General features: G+C 28.3%; 1 protein-coding gene across 2 annotated transcripts; it reads right to left on the reverse strand.

Moving 5' to 3' along the window:
- Positions 1 to 2,687: 2,687 nt before the first annotated feature.
- On the reverse strand, positions 2,688 to 13,340 carry LOC114176073 (WAT1-related protein At4g19185-like). 2 transcript variants are annotated; one of them, XM_028060983.2, is made up of 7 exons: positions 13,092 to 13,340; positions 6,587 to 6,649; positions 6,369 to 6,485; positions 5,936 to 6,221; positions 3,382 to 3,537; positions 3,118 to 3,269; positions 2,688 to 2,989 (listed from the first exon to the last, which is right to left on the reverse strand). In XM_028060983.2, exons 1-7 carry the CDS (start codon positions 13,280 to 13,282, stop codon positions 2,827 to 2,829), a joined length of 1,128 nt encoding a protein of 375 aa, XP_027916784.1. In that variant the 5' UTR covers positions 13,283 to 13,340; the 3' UTR covers positions 2,688 to 2,826. The 2 variants fall into 2 exon arrangements, with proteins under 2 accessions (XP_027916784.1, XP_027916783.1); XM_028060982.2 differs by lacking the exon at positions 13,092 to 13,340 and adding an exon at positions 7,421 to 7,837.
- Positions 13,341 to 18,416: the final 5,076 nt, after the last annotated feature.

Below are 18,416 nucleotides of genomic sequence, written 5' to 3' on the forward strand. Positions count from 1 at the left end.
TCATATGAGTCAAGTGGGAGAATGTTAGAATTAATTGACGAATTAATTCTATTAGTGACTCATTTGAAATATTATGATGGGCCCAATTGTGATTTAATAAAATATAAATACTTATTGGTTATTATTATGGGAATTGATAATGAAATAAAAAAAAGATAAAGATAAAATAAAACCAACTTGATGGACGTTGGTTTATAAAAAGAATTGGGGTTCTGTCTCTGGTCATAAGGTTCTTTTCACTGTAACCCATCAAGAACGTGTGAGAAGAGAAAGAAAGGCAAAGAGATAGATTGGGAAACGGTGATTGAAGAGCACACAAGATTACAAATTTGAAGAACGCATATTCACAGGATCTCTCATGGATCAAGGTTAGTGCTTTATTATGTTTTATCGAGTGAGAATCATAAATCTTAAAGATCCTTAATTAGTTTTACAATATCATCATAATTACTCAAAAGATATAACCATATTAATATAGGATATTAGTTCCAAGGACCTATAGACTACAATATTAACTCCAAAATCTATACATGACAAAAAGGAAATAATAAAAACACTGAAAGACTAAGTTGTTCATCAACAAGGGATGCCTCTAACTTTGCATCTCTATTTGTTCACTCCAATTAAGGTGATAATTGCAAAAGAAGAAAATAAACACAACATCTCTATTTGTTCACTCCAATTAAGGTGATAATTTCAAAAGAAGAAAATAAACACATATCAGAACAACACAACAAAAGGATAAGCTTATTTGCAAAAAAAGCTTTCATATAATAGAATTTAAGTTAAAATCACATAAATTTCATTCATAAAGACAAATACGTTACAAGTAAAGACCATACGAGACTCAATTATCTGGATACATGTATTGATGTTAGATTTTGGCAAGTTATGCACTTGTGGTGGTCTTTATTGTTCTATATAGTCATTGTCAATGAGTTTTCCTACCAGTTAATCCCTTTACGTCTTAGGTCAAGGTAAAACCCTTAGACTATGATCTCTTGCTACTCTCACCACATATCATCCTCCTCTACATGAGCCTAGATGATTATTACAATGTTAGGATAACCTTCAATATTGAATCTGACATCAATGAATACACTAAACAAAATTCAACAAATTTATGGATGTCCAAACCACCTTCATACGGACATGATGTTCTATCTACACCTAAGAACAACACAAAAGCGATTAGGTCACACCAAAAGGACCATTGGTTAACAAAGACTAGATGGTTATTACAGTGTTAGGATAACCTTCAATATTGAATCCGACATCAATGAATACACTAAACAAAATTCAACAAATTTATGGATGTCCAAACCACCTTCATATGGACATGATGTTCTATCTACACCTAAGAACAACACAAAAACGATTAGGTCACACCAAAAGGACCATTGGTTAACAGAGACTCCTAAAAAATGCTCAAAGAACACATGCAAATCAAAAATAATGCACACAAGAAGAAGTTAGATTTGACCTAGGAACGAGCTACTCTATTAAGGAAACCAATCAATTAGATTAGAAGATCTTGTTGATTGGACTACTCATACAATTCTTGATTTTCAAAGAGATGATCACAAATTGAGATAATATAGGAATAAGTGAGAAAACTCTAGAAAAAATGATTTCTAGAGATGTAATATATTTTAAAATAATTAAATTCATTTATAAAATTTATATTTATACACGTTAATATTAAAATACTTTAGTTTCACTATCTAAAAACACTATCAATTCTAAAATATTATTTTCTATATTCTTACAAGTTAACTATTTTGTGAAAAATAATTACTATAAATAATTTATAAAATTGAAAATATTTCCGGAGTTTCGTTAAAAACATGTAGTTTTTGTTGTAATATTAGTTTGGTAGAAAACTACTCCGAATATTTAATATAATTATATCCTAACAAAATTTTGTACATTGATATACTCTATATTTATTTGCTTTTCTAAATCATGGCGAAGGAAACAATTAGCAATCACTCTTTTTGGGTCAACCAACACCTTATCTATCTCTCAATTACAAGTCCATCCACACAGAGATTGCTCGTGCTTTTACAACTTTAAACTAAGCCATATTTTTGTTCTCTAATCTTCATGAACCTTACCCCATAAATATTAAAATTCCTGTTTTATCCCTTTTTAAATTGTACAGTCTAAAAGTAAAAAATAATTTTCAAATTATATAATCTAAAAACTATTTTTTCTTAACATTCTTCAACTTCTCAAAGTCATTTTTTATTTTCGAATGATAAATTTGAAAATTGAAAATGACATCCAAATCGTACAATCCAAAAAATAATTTTAACTTTCGAACTGATTTTTTTTAAAGAATTCTAAACATAAAAAACAACTTTCAAAATTTATATTTTATAAAATTTTCAAACTATAATCTCAAAATCATTTTTCATTTATTTTTAAATTGCACAATTGAAAACAGACAAAATGAAAAATTTTATATTCATGAGTGCAGGATGAAGAATAATTTGGAGGAATAGGAAATATTTGCAATAAGTCCAAACTAATAATTTGGTTTATTGGAATAAATTTGGAAAAATAAACGTTAAATTGAGCCGTACACAATTTATTTTAATAAGCCTATTATTCTTACAAAATACAATAACCACACTTGTTCATCTTTTTTCTTTGTAATCCGATCTCCAATGGTGATTTAAATATATCGATAAAAACAATTGTGATGAAAGGATTTGAAGTTGTAACCTAGTAAAAAAATTGAACGTTGATTCTCTGAGTTCTTGAAAACACTATATATAAATAAAAAGAAGAAAGAATTATGAGAGAAGTTTTTACATTCCGTTAATCTGAAGACTTAGGGGAGATGGTGGAGGGACCTGAAAAAATGTTAACTCTAAAAGAATTCTTATCAGGAGAAATAAGTGCAGCAGCTGCGTGTCTTTCTCTGTAAGACGCCCAAGTAACCGCATACAAACCAATAATGATCAAAGATCCCCCTACAATGCTGTTGTCATCAATAAACAAATAAAAACTTATTTCAATAAACTACAAAACAAGCTTACTTTTAATAAACAAAAAACAGTTTATAGGAATCGTAAATCAATTTCTTAAGTTTAAACAAGCATCGTATACCTTCCCATGTAAATAGGACTTCCAAGAAAAATTCTGGATAGGAGAGCAGAAGCTCCTGGTTGAAGTGGGTTATAAAGAGCAACCATGGCTGGCCCCAATATCTTGTTGCACCATGTTATCAGTCCATAATTAAGGGCAGATGCGATAAATCCCTGGACAAACAAGGGAAACACCTGTAACACTCTACATGCTAAAAATCCTCCTAAGAGACAACTAATAATGGCTCATAATATTGAAAGTTGATTTGAAGTTCTAGCGACTCACTGCATAAATAACAGCAATAGTTTCAGACTGTGTCAATCTCCAGTCAGTTGACTCGTTAGTTGCAAAGAATGATGTAGTTACCATCAAAACAGCTCCAAAGAAGTATGAATAAGCGGTGACAGACAGGTTTGCAGGATACTTTTTTAATAGTGGAGCCTGGAAACAATTCACAACAATAATTAACACATTTTTCACATATAATAGAACCTAATATCGTAAAATTGTTAAAACAATTAGCAGAGTAAGCAGGGCTAATCTAATCACCTAAAAACTTTAAATGACATAACTTGAAGAGCGGCTTTTCTGGCAGTAAATTATTCAGTGTGACAGAAAGCATGACAACTTTGGGAAGGCATCCAATAATGAAAAATGTGTGAATTCACAATATTTTTAATTGAGATGGTGAAAGGGAAGTTTTTATTGACATTGTTAAGGAAAAACTAGCAGTTCTAGTTAGAGAGCCCAAGATCTCACAGACACCATAATAGAATTCCATACTTCCAATGTAGGACTCAAGTTCAATAACTTGCAATGGATCCTAAATCTCACAATGTTTCTTGCCCTGCCTGTGCACTAGCCCTTTGACTAGTCCTAGACAAACACTGCAATGGCAGTGTCATCATTTATGTGGCTCACCAGCAAATGAGAGACATGGTGGAAGGATTTGATACAAATTGATCAGAACTTTCGAGAACCATACTGTACTCCAAAAGGTAGTTGTTGTAGTTAGAGATCCTGAGGCCTTATAAACCCCATACTAGAATCCTGTACTTCAATGTGAAACTCAAGTGTCATACCTGGAAACTGGATCCTAACAAGTATAATCCCATTTTGTTAGAGAGAAGAGCTGCCCACAATTTTATTTCCAAAAAAATTGTGGCATGCATGGGTTAGCAAGTTACGGATACCAAATATAAAAGGATTAAACTTGGTGATGGTTATAAGGCAGTTGCTCAAGGCTCAAGTAGCATCGTTAAACTTGAGGTGGTGGTAGCTTTTTTTTTTTTCTTATATGGATGGTATAGAGGTCTTACATGACTGGCTACAATTGGGGAAACATTGGTTGATTGCGAAGTTTCAACTTAATGGGGGAAGAGGGTCAACTTCTGCGGGGGGACGTGGGGAGGTAAAGATATCATTTGATTACACTAAATAAGGAGATACGATATAATTTGACAGAGAAATGTCTTATTAAATATTTTTCATTAAAAGATATTGATTTTGTTCGTTAGAATTGTATTTCTTCTTCATTATAAATAAGAATAATCATGTGTGTATACAACACACATAATTCATTATTTTCCTTAGTTTTTCTCTTCTCAACAACATGGTATTAGAATGATACTATCCCATGTGACTTGTTTTGCACACTAATCCTTTCAACACTATCCAACATGCAACTTTTCAAAAGTTTACTTCAGTTAGAAATCTCACATCGTCATACATGTTGACTATACATGTCGACTATGTGAGATTCAGTTAGATTTAAAGTTCATTTTCTAATATGACATTAAATCTTATCCTAACTAATTTTATTGGACTTATCATATTATTGCTATCGAACCACCTATAAATATCTAGTTTATGCTCAAGATGTCTATTTCTCGACTTAAAGTTCATTTTCTAATAACTTTGAAAGCTTAAATGAATGGTTGAATGAATATTCCTTTCAACAGAGGTGAATTTTGCTAGTAGTAGCCCCAGGTAAGGTGTTTCTGCTAAGGAGATTAGTACAAAAAGCACTCGTTGTATAAGTTTCTGTTGACAACATATGCTGCAGTTTCCAAGAAACCCACGGGGTTACCTCTTAAAAGAAACAAGGAACACTCAATCACCATTTTTCAAGGACAAGACAAGGCATTGCGAATGCATGACCCTACCACCACTCACATCTTCATAAAAATGAAATACAATCCACCATGTAGTTTATTTGCAAAATTCTAACAAAATTAATAAATACTCTTTGTTCTTGTTTATGAAGAACCTAGTCATGTTGGTTCTTGTTCGTATCTTACCATTCCAATAACTCAACCTCATTTTTTGATTCACTTTTTTTTCATCACATCGCTCTACTATTTTGATTCATTCATTTACTTTCGAAAACCACATTTTCAGTTGTCATCCAAGATTGATTTTCTTGTTCAATCAAACTCAACTGTCACATCCGTTTCAAAGTTCTCAACGTAAGGAACCACTTCTCACCAGCAGTCTCCACAACTGTCGTGGTGTTGCTGCATGCTGCTAATAAGATGAAAACAGGTCTAGATGATTGAACAAAGTCAAGACAGTATCACCAGGCTGATCCTGAAAATTGGACCAGATCTCTAAACATAAATGGCTTAGGGGATCACTCAGAGGTTTTCCAGATGAACCATCTGGTTCACTCCATACACTATGACTATTAGAATAATGCCATGTGTATAATGCATGGAATTGGCACTTAACAAACAAGTATCAGTTAATAGAGACAAGAAATGACAGTGATCACTACCAGTTTTTTCTTAATGCTTCCTGTAGTCAACAATCATTTGAAGAATATAAAAAGGAGACGAACCTGAATGGTTAGAAAAGCAGCCATGCACATGCAATTCCCTATGAAGCACAAAACTCCGAGATGAAATTGATCAACTCCGAGATCCAGTAAACCACCAATTAACCATCCAGAAGGCTCTGGTTGACCTTTGGCACTTATTTCACTGTGTGTTACAAAGTCTGTTTCTGAATATCCTATCAATGCCGGACCACGATACAATACCATCAGAACAGCACCTAAAACACAGGAGAAAGTTCCTCCAACCTTGGCCAAACCTTCATATCTTAGCAAGTTCACTCTTTCTGTACTGCATGAATAAGTTTATCAGGTGCACGTTGCTCTATATACTGGTGTATCTTGATTTAATTAATGTATAAATTTCAATGCAACAATAGTGGGGAATTGTGTGTCCTAGAAAAAGATAAATTGACAAAATACACGTGGAGAAACTGACCCCATCATCACAGCCAATAGAAAAGTAAAGACCGGAGTGGCTGGCTGAACCGCAGCAGCATAAGTTGGATTAGTATAGCTTAAGCCAATAAGAAACAAAAGATGGTTGCCAAATATCCTGAACATGAACAAAGAAGCCAAATTACCATTCCATGAATAAAACAATATTGTTCACACATAACCAATACAGAGAATATGTCACTATATCCAGAACCTTACCCAGTTAATCCAAGAAAGAAGAATGACATGAGAAGGCGTTTAGTTATTGGTGGCCGTGTATGCCTACAAACCAGACATGATTAGGATGACGATGGATTAGAAGTAAAGCAATGGCGATGAGAAATGGGTATAAAACAGTGTAGCAAGTTAAAATTTCATTTCTAAAGTTTGAATACATAGCAGTATAGCACAGTTAAATGAGCAAAGAAAGTATAATAAAATTAGATTAGGCAAAAAATTGACCATAAGTGTGAGCATTTCCAGAATCAAACTTGAGATGTTAACAAATAAACCTCGATCATGATAACCCTTTGGTTATTAGTTAATTACTGAAGCATACTATAACCGATAACTCTAGATGGAAGATAGGTCTAAATTTTAGGCATACATAACTGTACAATTTGATCCAATTAAACACAGAGAGACACCAATAACACTGACAATTGGGTGGGGACACCAATAACACACCATTTATTATTATCAGTATAAATTTATGAAAAATTACAGTTTCTTGAATTTCACTTCTTATTAATGAAATTCACCGGCAACTTTGTAGTTTCCAATGAGTTTTGACCAATAGTCGCAAGTGGATTACAGAGATGATGTTAGAAATGGTACTGCCGGCTCCCCACCTAACAAAATAAGAAGTAATGAAAGAAAAGTAGAATTGATGACAGACGTATAAACGGGGAACCAATAGAACACACAACCAATGATACATTCGAAGCGTTGAAAACAACAAACAAAGTAATCAATTCACTTCCCCTTGCACATTCGAAGCGTGTGTGTTTGTGTGTGTGAGAGAGAGAGAGAGAGAGAAAGAAAGGTAGGTACTTTTCACGGATAAAAGCTAGGGGAGCGAGAATGGCGAGGGCAATGATATCGCGGAAGACGCAGAACACGATTTGGTTGATGCCAACGTTAAGGGCGACTTTGGTGATGACGTGATAGCCTCCGTTGAATAACTGCACCATTGCCATGGCCGTGTGGGCCTTCCAAATCTCACCCCCTGACACTGCTGCCATTATTATTAGCTTACAATTTATTTGATTACAATACAAATCTCTCTACAGAGGGACACAGTTGACGTTCAAGATTGGGGTTTGATTGAAACTGAATAGAAAGCGTTGAAGTTGAAAATGGATGCCACAAACGAAATTAAGTAATAGAAGTAAACTATGTTGCCATTGTTGATTGCTGCGGAAAGAGCCCCAATCTCTAACCAATCCCGTTTCGACCCCATTTTCTCTGTTATTCTGGTCTAAATCAATTTTCCATGACCAGTAGTACAGTTTTTTTATGGTAATAAATATTAAAATTAATTATTATAATCATTATCAACTTATTGTGATATTTATTATACTAATTATTAAATAAAAATATTATTAAAATTATCATAAGATTTTTGACAGTTACAAAAATAAATTATATGTATTGATAATATAGATTATTATTTTAATTTGTAAATGTGAAGTTCAGAAAGCGAAAAGAAAAGTTAATGAATTTTTAATATTTAATTTAAATAATTTAACGCAACACGTTAAGGAAGAGTTATTTACATAAAATTAAATTTGTAGTGTCTATTACAAAATTAAAAAAAATATTTAGAATAAACTTAAAATAGAAGGTATGTGGTATTTATAAACGAGATGGAGTATAATATAAGGATGGATTAATGCAAACTTAAATTTAAATGTCTATTTAAGGAGAAAAAGTTGTAAAAGGTTAAATATAATTTTTAGAAAAAGGAGTTAATTTTTTTTACTTTTCAGTATTAAATTTTAAAATATATTAATTTTTTTAATATATATTTTTAAATGTCAAAATTAATATAATTTTAAAGTTTAATAAAGTTTAAAAAAAAACATAAAAAGTCCAATACAATATTTAACTTTAGAATTAAATTTTTTTTGTCCTGAATATTAGAATTAATTTATCTTTAAATTTTTGATTCATCCAATTTAGTCTTTCAATTTTAAAACTTTGTAAACTTAGTTATTTTAACTAAATGCTATTAATTTTATTTAATGTTTTAAACACGTCTTATGATAATATTTGAGTTGTTTACATTGTTTGACACATCTTTACTTTCATTTTAGCTTATAAACGTTTTTTAAATCTCAAATAAACTTAATAAAATTTGATTAAAAGGATTGAATCCACGTATCTCTAACATATGACACTAAATTGATCCAAAATTTTAAAAAATTATTAATTTTACTATAAATAGCTACTTACATTCACATCCAAGTAAAACTAAGAACAAACCTATTAAATGTAATGTGCACTGATAATCAACCTAACATACATTGGCTATAGTTTAAATTATCAACAAACATAAAAGTTAAGCAGAAGAGTTAGAGAAGCACACATCAACCATTAATCACTATGGCCCATATCCAGTCTTGAGCTATATATGCTTAAAACCTTCTCCGGTGTCTTGACCGTTTTTATAGAAAAATAACACCTTCACAAACAAAAATGTTCTCATGCTAATAAGTTGGAAAAATAAAGTTAGTTTAATAATATTTAAAAAAAAGTAAGAGAAATTGTGGGTTTAATTCCTTCCTTAAAAAAAAGTAACAACTAATTGACAAAAAAAAAGTAACAACTAATATTCTTCAATATACTTATTTCCTTTATGGTTAGAGTATTTGGTATTCGTCATTAAAAAATGTTGCATATTGCTTACAGTGCTAACACACCCCCATACTTAGAACATTGTCCTCTTGGGCAGAGGAAAACAAAACAGAGTCTAAGCACAAGGGGTTATCACCCTATCAATCACAAGGTAAATCTCAATTCACTCTCTCACCACATAATCCTTCTACTTTACGTGAGTGTGAGTGATTATTAGAGTTCATAATATCTTTCTTATCATCAACATTCCACATGTTATCTGAGAATAATTATCATCCCATTTTGCAGTGTTTTGCCTTTCTAAAAGTTTAGTTTTAGTCACTACAACAAAAATGACTTTAGACAACGACATAAAATTATGATATAAATTATAAAAACCGTGGTCTAAAGATTAGACCACAATTTTTTAGGCGTGGTATAGGTGAGTGTAGCTATAGGTAATAGACAACGGTTTTTAGTATGACAATATTTTTAAAACCGTTGCTTAAAATTCTTACAATAGACAACAATTTTACATGTTGATTTTATACTTTACCTATGTTTTTAGACCACATTTTTACTAGTTTTGCCCACATAGTTTAAAGCAACAATTATATAATCATGGACTTTCATTATATTCATACATCATTTATAAAAATGTTGTTTATTATATGTTTATGCTACATTTATTTAGTCGTTGTCTATTTTAGTGTGGTCTAAATTATAAATTGTTGTAGTGAGTTTAAAAAAATGTGTTTGTGTCTTTAATTAATTAGTTTTAGTTGATTGTCTAGAAAAATAGTGTTTTTATTAAAAAGTGTTTAAAAGGCGAGTTTTAATAGCATTTTGTTCAGTTTAGTTTGTCCTTGTTAGATCTCCCTTTTTAATAAAACATTGTTTGCCAGGAAGTCCTTTACTTTTGTTGAAATTGCATGAGAACCCCTAATCCAATTTTTTTCTTTTTACAGGGAGGCCCCTAGTCAACTTTGAGTTTAGAAATCAACACAGGTGCATGCTTCCTTAGAATTCTATATTAAATGCATAATCTGGATAACGAGTCAACAGTTAGTTAAGTGTTTAATTGAGTGAAAACTCTGAGTTAATGCTTGTTTTTTGCATGTATGTGTTTCTTGGTGATGTACTTATATAACTATATTTATGATTTATGTATCAATGCTTAAATACACTAACGTACCCTTCTTTCTTTTTGTGTTTGTTTCCTTGTTGTGTTTTTCATTTTGCAATGATCACCAAATATTGGTGTGAGCAGATGCGGAGACCCCATAGTAATCATCAAGACAATGAAGATGTTGCTGTATAGGTTAGACATGTTGGTTATTGCTCTTGTGAGCAATTTTTGAAAAACTGGTCTTATGTAACCCCTTTGAACAATCTTGTGTCAATTTGTTTTATGTTTTAAGACATGTTTATGGCATTGTTTTGTGCTCATGATACTTCTGTTTTAAGTATATTTTGGGATAACTGTAATGATTAAATTATAATATACTTTTTGCTATTTGCTCTACTTTATTATGATATATGATGTTTTATTTATTAAAATTATTCTATATCAAAATCATAGAAGATGTTATAAATTCATTTCTACGGCTCTTATTTATACATTTTATTTAATTTTATTATTTCCAATTTAAAAACTTTAATTAATGTAAAAAGTTTAACTGAGAATGTAAATTAATAACACGAGGCGGTGTGTAAAAAGAAACACAATGACAAATCAATAAATATAATAATTTTTTTACGACGATTACATGAAAACTGTTGTTCAAAATCGAAAATAAAGATGATTCCATGTTCAACTATAGTTAAAAGTCAAAAAGAAAAAAAAAACAATAAATATTGAGAGGATCATTAAAAGCCAGAAATAAAAAAGAAACAACGACGATTAGTCATAGAATTGTGGTTGTTTGTGTTATTATATGTTTCGTTTTCCACTTTCTCTTTCCTTCTTGTGTGTCACTCATCTCCTTTCACATAAACGTTTTTTCTTCTCTTTCAATTTGTTCTCTCCTTTCCCACCATTCTTCGACCGCCTCTGTGGTTGTTTCATACCGACAAAGACTTCAACAAAAACGCCAACAAAGAATCCACAAACTCACACCTCTCTGTGTTATCGTTACTTGCCCGCTAGTTTCTATGACTATATGTTTTCACCTTCCCCTCATCGCCACCCTCATCAACTGTCGACCCTCCCTCCTGCAATTGCCGCCTCCATCTTTGAATTGTTGCCCCTCTCCTTTCCATTGTGTGTTAGTTTTCCATTTTTTTTTAAATTCTCATTTATTTTTTTATTATATTTATTCAATTGTAAATTAGATAGAATTTGAAGTTATATTATATTGTGTCTATTATATTAGAATATATTCTAAAATATTAGAAAATTTTTGTTGTCTTTTTGTTTTTCAAACAATGACAAGGATCAAGATCTAATTTAAAGTTTATCTCCACTAACTTCGATTTCCTTAACATTGATTATAAGCTACAATATGCTATTCTGGAACATAATACAAGGATCAAGATCTTATTTAAAGTTTATTTAACATCAAGTCAAAACAACACTTCCTACATGGACCAAGCTGCCTAATTATTAGGAAGTATATGACAATTTTATAGATTTGTTTTTTCGAATAAAACTCCTTTGAAAAGAAAACACAACTTACACAAATAAATTAGTATCAAATATTACGTACCTACCTATTCACTGCATCAGACTAAAAACAGACTCATAAAGCTGATTTTGTGAGGCACAATGGTTTTCTGATAAGATAAAACAGGTCGGAATTCGACGTATATATAAAATTAATTTAAAATATGTATATAAACTGTTAAAGCATATTAATTTATATTATTAAAAAGTTTGTACTATTATATTTAATTTAAAAATTATTAATTAATTTTTATCATTTTACATAGAATTTAAAAAGTAATCATTATTAAATTAAATAAATGTTAAAAAATAAATAAACGTAAAGTATTAATATTAAATTTAAGTTTTTAACTTAAAATTATTAATAAAATTAATAGTTATTTTATTTTATTTTTAATGGTATATAGTATAACTATAAAAAAAATTATTATTATTATTAATTGAAAAAAATCGTAAATGACTATTATTATTAATTAAAATTTACTATTGTTACTAATTTTATAAATTAGCATTAATTAGAAAAAAATATTAGATTTATTAATATATATATATATATATATATATATATGTATATATATATATGTATATATATATATATATATATATATATATATATATATATTCATAAATATATTACAAAAGTGAAATTATAAATTTATTGTCATCAACAGACTCATTTGAAAATTCTTTTGGAAAATAATTTATTAGAAAAAATAATTCTAAATCTATATTTCCTTTTCTATCAAGATAAGTGTATACGGATTACTCGGGAGCTCAACTCATCTAACTGAATTTAAATTTGCTATAGAGTATTGGATTGATTGAATTTACTTTGACTAATCCAATTAGTTTTGAGTTACAATAAAGTTTAACGAGTTCTTGATTGGATTAATCTTATTCAGCCATACCTACAATTAGTAATAAAATAATTGATATGGTAATTTAAAAAATGTGTAATGCTATCTATGACAGGCAATTAAAAAAAAAAGGCAACAGAATAGTCTAACAAATTTCACTGGAGTTGGTGGAAATGGATCATCACAGGTATTATGATAATGCACACATCTAACGATTCGATTTGAGAGAAGAATAATCGACGATTTTGTTGTTGTTATCGATCACTCCGAAACGAAAATTGAAGCAAATAGTGGAATATGAAATCGCAATCAGTTTCAGATGTTGAAATGCATAAAAAAAGTGAGTGAGATGGAGAAGAAGAACCTTTCGTGGATATAAGCGATGGGAGCGAGAATGAGGAAGGCGATGAGATCGCGGAAGACGCAGTAGACGATTTGGTTGATCCCAACGTCAAGAACCAATTTGGAGATAACGTGATAGCCTCCGCTCAACACCTGCACCATCACCAACGACGTGTGTGCTTTCCATATTTTACTTCCTGAAACTGTTTCCATTATCACAAAATTCTGGGTTTGAAACTCCGTTGATGGATGCACAAATATCTATAAATAATAAACTAATTAATTAATTAAATAATGAAATAAAAGTAAATAGCGTTGTCATTTCTGTTTCTGAGGCGGCCGAAACATAGCTCAGTTCCGTGTCTGCACGGTTGCACCACCTATTCTTCTAACAACTTTTCTTTATTTGTATAATTATATTTTTATTCTATTATTACTATAGTGGTATATTAAAAATACAAGTCTTTCAAAATTTAGTAAATAAAATAAAATTTAAATATAAAGTTCTTCTGTCCAAAAATCACTAAAAATAAATTAACTTAAACCGATATGCATGAGTGAAATTCGTGATGACCAAAAGGTATTTTTAATTTAATGAATATGTTGACAATATATTTGCAGTTTAATTACACATATTTATTGATGACGGTAAGTATCATAGTATCTAATATAATGTGTATACATATTGTGTTGTTAGGAATATTTATTTTAATTCTTTTTAATTATTAAAAGATGGGAATACAATTATAAATGAAATTTTTGTTTTTATATTTGTATTCAAAGTTACTTTTAGAATACATTAGTTTATTTATATGAATATTTTATTATGTAATTTTATTGGTAGGTATTATACTTTGAATTAATTTTTTATTTTAATTTATTTTAGTTACTCTTATTTAAAATTTCAAAAATATAAATCAAGCATATTAATGGACATTTGTGAGTTTCAATTGATATAAAAGAATGCAGATACTTAATAAATAATAAATAGGAGATGAATCTTTTATTACACAATATATTGAATAAGCAGCGTAAATGGAAATATATTTAGTGCTAATAAATGTAGTGTCCACCTGCCTAATTTTATGTTGACAATTATTCAAATTTATTAATAAATAGAATTCAATTATTTTTTTCAGTTGACTTTTATATATGAATTTTTCTTTTACTTTAGTTGTTCTTACAAGGTTTGATTTTATAAAACTATTCACGGGAACAGTCGAAGTTTCGAATCTAATGTTGGTATTTTCGATTTCCGATTCATTCACACTTCAAAGTTAGTTAACCCAGTTTTCACAGCTTCATTCGCTACGAGTCCAATTAAAAATGAATGAGTCTAATCTAACTTACTTATTTTATAGTGAGTTATAAATTTCACAACCCGGCTCAATCAATTAGGGATTGGTGGATTAAGTGGATTGATTCACCAATCTACATAAAAAAGAAAAAAATATTTATTTATTTTTAAGTATTCAAATATTTGAATAATTTTTTAAGTAACTCATGATATGACAATCATAGTAAAATCAAGAACCAATATATGATATCCAAGAAAGTGTTTATATAGTCTAAGAAAACATGACTAAAAATTACATAATTTTTCTCATATTATTCAACAAAATATAAATGAAAAAACTACACACTTTTGTCATGCTAATTTAAAAAAATTGTTTATAAAACAGTTATTTGAGTAATTTATTATAAAGATAATAATTAAAGATTAAAGTAGTGTATATAACTTTTGTCAACTCACCTTTAACTCGTTTAACCTGTGAGTTAAGTGAGTCGGATTGAGTTCAACCCACTTTAAAAAAAAAAAAACTTAATTTTTTCAACATAACATGACTCAAACTCATGATGAGTCAAATTGCCTGGAGTTCAAACTCATTTTGACATCTCTAATTTTTAATGAAATAAGTGTAATGATACTTTATGTTAAAGTTAGTGTTTAAAAAATAAAATAATATTTATTTGAGATATTCAACTATTTATACTATCTCTATTTCGTTCATAATTCTGATACCCTTACCTCAAACAAAACCGGAAATGAGATATAATGAGTCTTGAAAGAAAATTTCTCAAGCTATTCTCCATTAGGCATACTGTAAGGTGTTTAGTACCGATTGATGTTAACAAATTTTGTCTCTATTTTACTTTTTAAGGAGAATAATATTTTGACAATTGATAATTTTCTCTTATAACATGAGATATATTTTTTAAGTGATTTTAAAATAAAAAATAGAAAAATGAAAAATTACTTAGAAGATGTTACCTAACATTATAAGAAAAAATGGTTAAAATTTAATAGTCAAAATTATTTTCCATTTTTTAAACACTTGAAAAGTTAGAATTTGTAGATATAGCAATGAACATTATGTGCATTCAATTCTTCAATTGGGAATTAGCTTTTTAATTGATTTAAAGAATTGAAATTATGATAACACCTCACAGTCTAGTCAAAGAATGCAAATTATAATTATAGTCTCCCGATATTTATATGGGTGGTTCAATTCGCATTAGAGAAAAGGATTAGAATCAAATTTGTAGTCAAAACAGAAAAGAAAATTAGGGTAAGAGAATAACAAAAATGCGCGTGACAATAATAAAAGCCTTTCCAAGCTGGGTCTTTCTTCCTAACCTCCAAGCATTTCTTTTGCACTTCCAAATTTTTTTTAAATTCTCCACATACCTTTTGACCATTTAAGAAAATTCACGGACATGACACCTCCAAAAATGCTTCCAAAAGTTAAAATATATGACTTCCGAAAATCAAAATATTACCGGAAGTCGACTTCCGAAAGTCAAAAATCATTACCGGAAATCGACTTCCAGAAATAAAAAAACATTACCGGAAGTCGACTTCCAAAAATCAAAAAACATTATGGAAGTCGACTTCCGTAAGTAAAATTAAATTAATTTTAAATATTTTTAATTTTTTTTAAAATTTGTATTTTCTAAGTTTTATTTTATTTCAATTTTTGAAAAACACGTATTAAAAATTATAAAACATATAAATTTTAAAAAAAATTACTTTAAAAAATAAAAAAATATTAAATAAAAAATTGAAAAATAATTTAAATTAAAATAAGACAACTTTTAAAGTTTAAAAAAATGAAAAAAAAAATATAAATTTATATATATATATATATATATATATTTCTTTTTTTTCTCATTTTTCTAAACTTTAAAGTTTTGTTATTTTAAACATTTTAAAATTTTTTCAATTATATATTTTTTTATATTTTTAAATTTAAATTTATTTTTATATAATTTATTAAAAATATAATAAAAATAAAAAACAAATAAAAAATCATATTTAAAATAATATATATAAATAATATATAAATAATAACATTTAAAATTTAAAAAAAACGAATATATATATATATATATATTTATATTGTATATATATTTTCTTTTTTATTTTTTTTTAATTTAAAGTTTTATTATTTTAAAATAAATTTAAATATTAAATAAAATTAAATGAAGCAGAATTTTTTTTTATTTTTTTGTTTTTTTAATTTAAAGTTTAATATTATTTTAATTTTACTTATATTTATATTTATATTTATTTTTTATTATATTAAATAAAAATAAAATTATATATATAGATATTAATATTTTTTATATTTTAAGAAATATGAAAACATAAAAAATAAATATAATAATAAACTAAAAAAATTATTAAAAGTTAAAAAATATAAATTCTAAAAGGAATTAAAAATATTAAAAAAAAAAATTTACCTTGGAGAATTTTTCTTTCACTTCCCGGAAGTCAAATATTTTTTTGACTTTCGGAAGTCGACTTCCGGTGATACATTTTGACTTCCGAAAATCGACTTCCGGTGATATATTTTGACTTCCAGAAGTCATATATTTTGACTTCCGGAAGTCGACATAATTTTGGGGGTGTGGTGTCTGCGGATTTTCTTAAATGGTCAAAGGGTTTTTTGAGAATTTAAAAAAAGTTTGGAGGTGTAGAAGAAATTTTGGTGGTGCAGGAAGAAAGACCCTTCCAAGCTCAGTTCACATGGCATGTTAAAAGCTCAAAGCCCAAACACTGATACCGAGTCTCACAATTTTCATATGGGTAAAATAATTGTGGCTTTTGCTTCCTGCACCCCCTATCACTCTCTTTCTGCACTCAATCATGTTATTTAACTCCTGTATTGTCCTTTAGTTTTAGTTTTATTTGAAAGTTGTCAGCGAAGAAACTTCACATTGAAAAATATATTCAGTGCGTGTAATTTTGAATATATTTTTTTTTTCTATTTTATATTTTCCAATGTATATTATAGACTATAAATTTTTACATTTTGTATTATTTATTCTAAAATAAAAAAATACAAAATATTTTTGAATTTATATATTAAAACAAATAATTTAAAATGTAAGTTTTTATATTTTAGAATGTAGAATTTGAAATACAAAATTTCTATTTTGGAATGTATATTATAAAATATTTTTAAATTATATATTTTGAAACTCAAAATGAAAATTCTAAATTAAAAGATAAAATAAAATTTTCAAGTATATTGAAATGCTGGGATGAAATTATGGAGGTGCAGAAATAATCAACCAAAATAAGATTTTAAAATTATATGCGTTCCTTCATCCATATTAGTATGACTAAGTTCAGGGTCTATCTTCAAAAAACATGATGTGACTGAGAGCAAATCAAATACTTTATGCAAAAGGATTACATACAATGCAATATCTAAAGTTCTTATGCAAATATTTTTTTAAGTGCAAAAAATGACTACTGCAAACTACTTATCATACTCTGAATGTAAGAGGCTTCACAAAGAAAGGTACCAATTAAGTTGACATTGAGGTAAAATGTACATAAACAAACTAAATATATGTACTTGTCAATTACATTATAATGTTCGAGATTGCATTGTAATGAAATTATCTTTAAATGCCTATAATACAATCAATATGTAAAAATATTTCAACATCAACACAAACATTACTTCTACGAAAATCAGCATATGCATTATTGTTGGTTTTAAGTGAGAATTTACTAAAATTCAATATTGAATAATTTGAAAAAAAAAAACTATTATAATATATTAGTAGAGAGTTGAGTTAAGTTTTGTCACTATAACTCAATAAATCTTATGAGAAGACTTGGATATTATGTGTCATTGCAAATTTTGCCACATAAACCGCATGATTTCAAATTTTGTCAAAAAAAACTTATATGAAAATTTTGATGTTTTTATCAGAAAGTTATACGAGAAAGTTTGACTTTTTTTTAAAAAAAAAATTACATGTTAAATAATAATACTTTTATATTGAGTACCGGTGAAGGTAGATAGAAATAAAAACGAAGTTTGAATAA

This window comes from Vigna unguiculata, chromosome 3 (genome assembly GCF_037176805.1).
Source record: "Vigna unguiculata cultivar grain cowpea cultivar isolate G323 ecotype 2 chromosome 3, ASM3717680v1, whole genome shotgun sequence".
Lineage (NCBI taxonomy): Eukaryota > Viridiplantae > Streptophyta > Magnoliopsida > Fabales > Fabaceae > Vigna > Vigna unguiculata.

Excerpts from the sequence above, each read along its gene's own strand:
- LOC114176073 (XM_028060983.2), bottom strand. The coding sequence starts at position 13,282 with ATGGAAACAGTTTCAGGAAGTAAAATATGGAAAGCACACACGTCGTTG. Across the intron at positions 6,486-6,586 it reads TTCTTTCTTGGATTAACTGG|GATATTTGGCAACCATCTTT; the intron begins GTAAGGTTCTGG and ends GTTCATGTTCAG. Across the intron at positions 2,990-3,117 it reads AGTCCTATTTACATGGGAAG|CATTGTAGGGGGATCTTTGA; the intron begins GTATACGATGCT and ends TGATGACAACAG.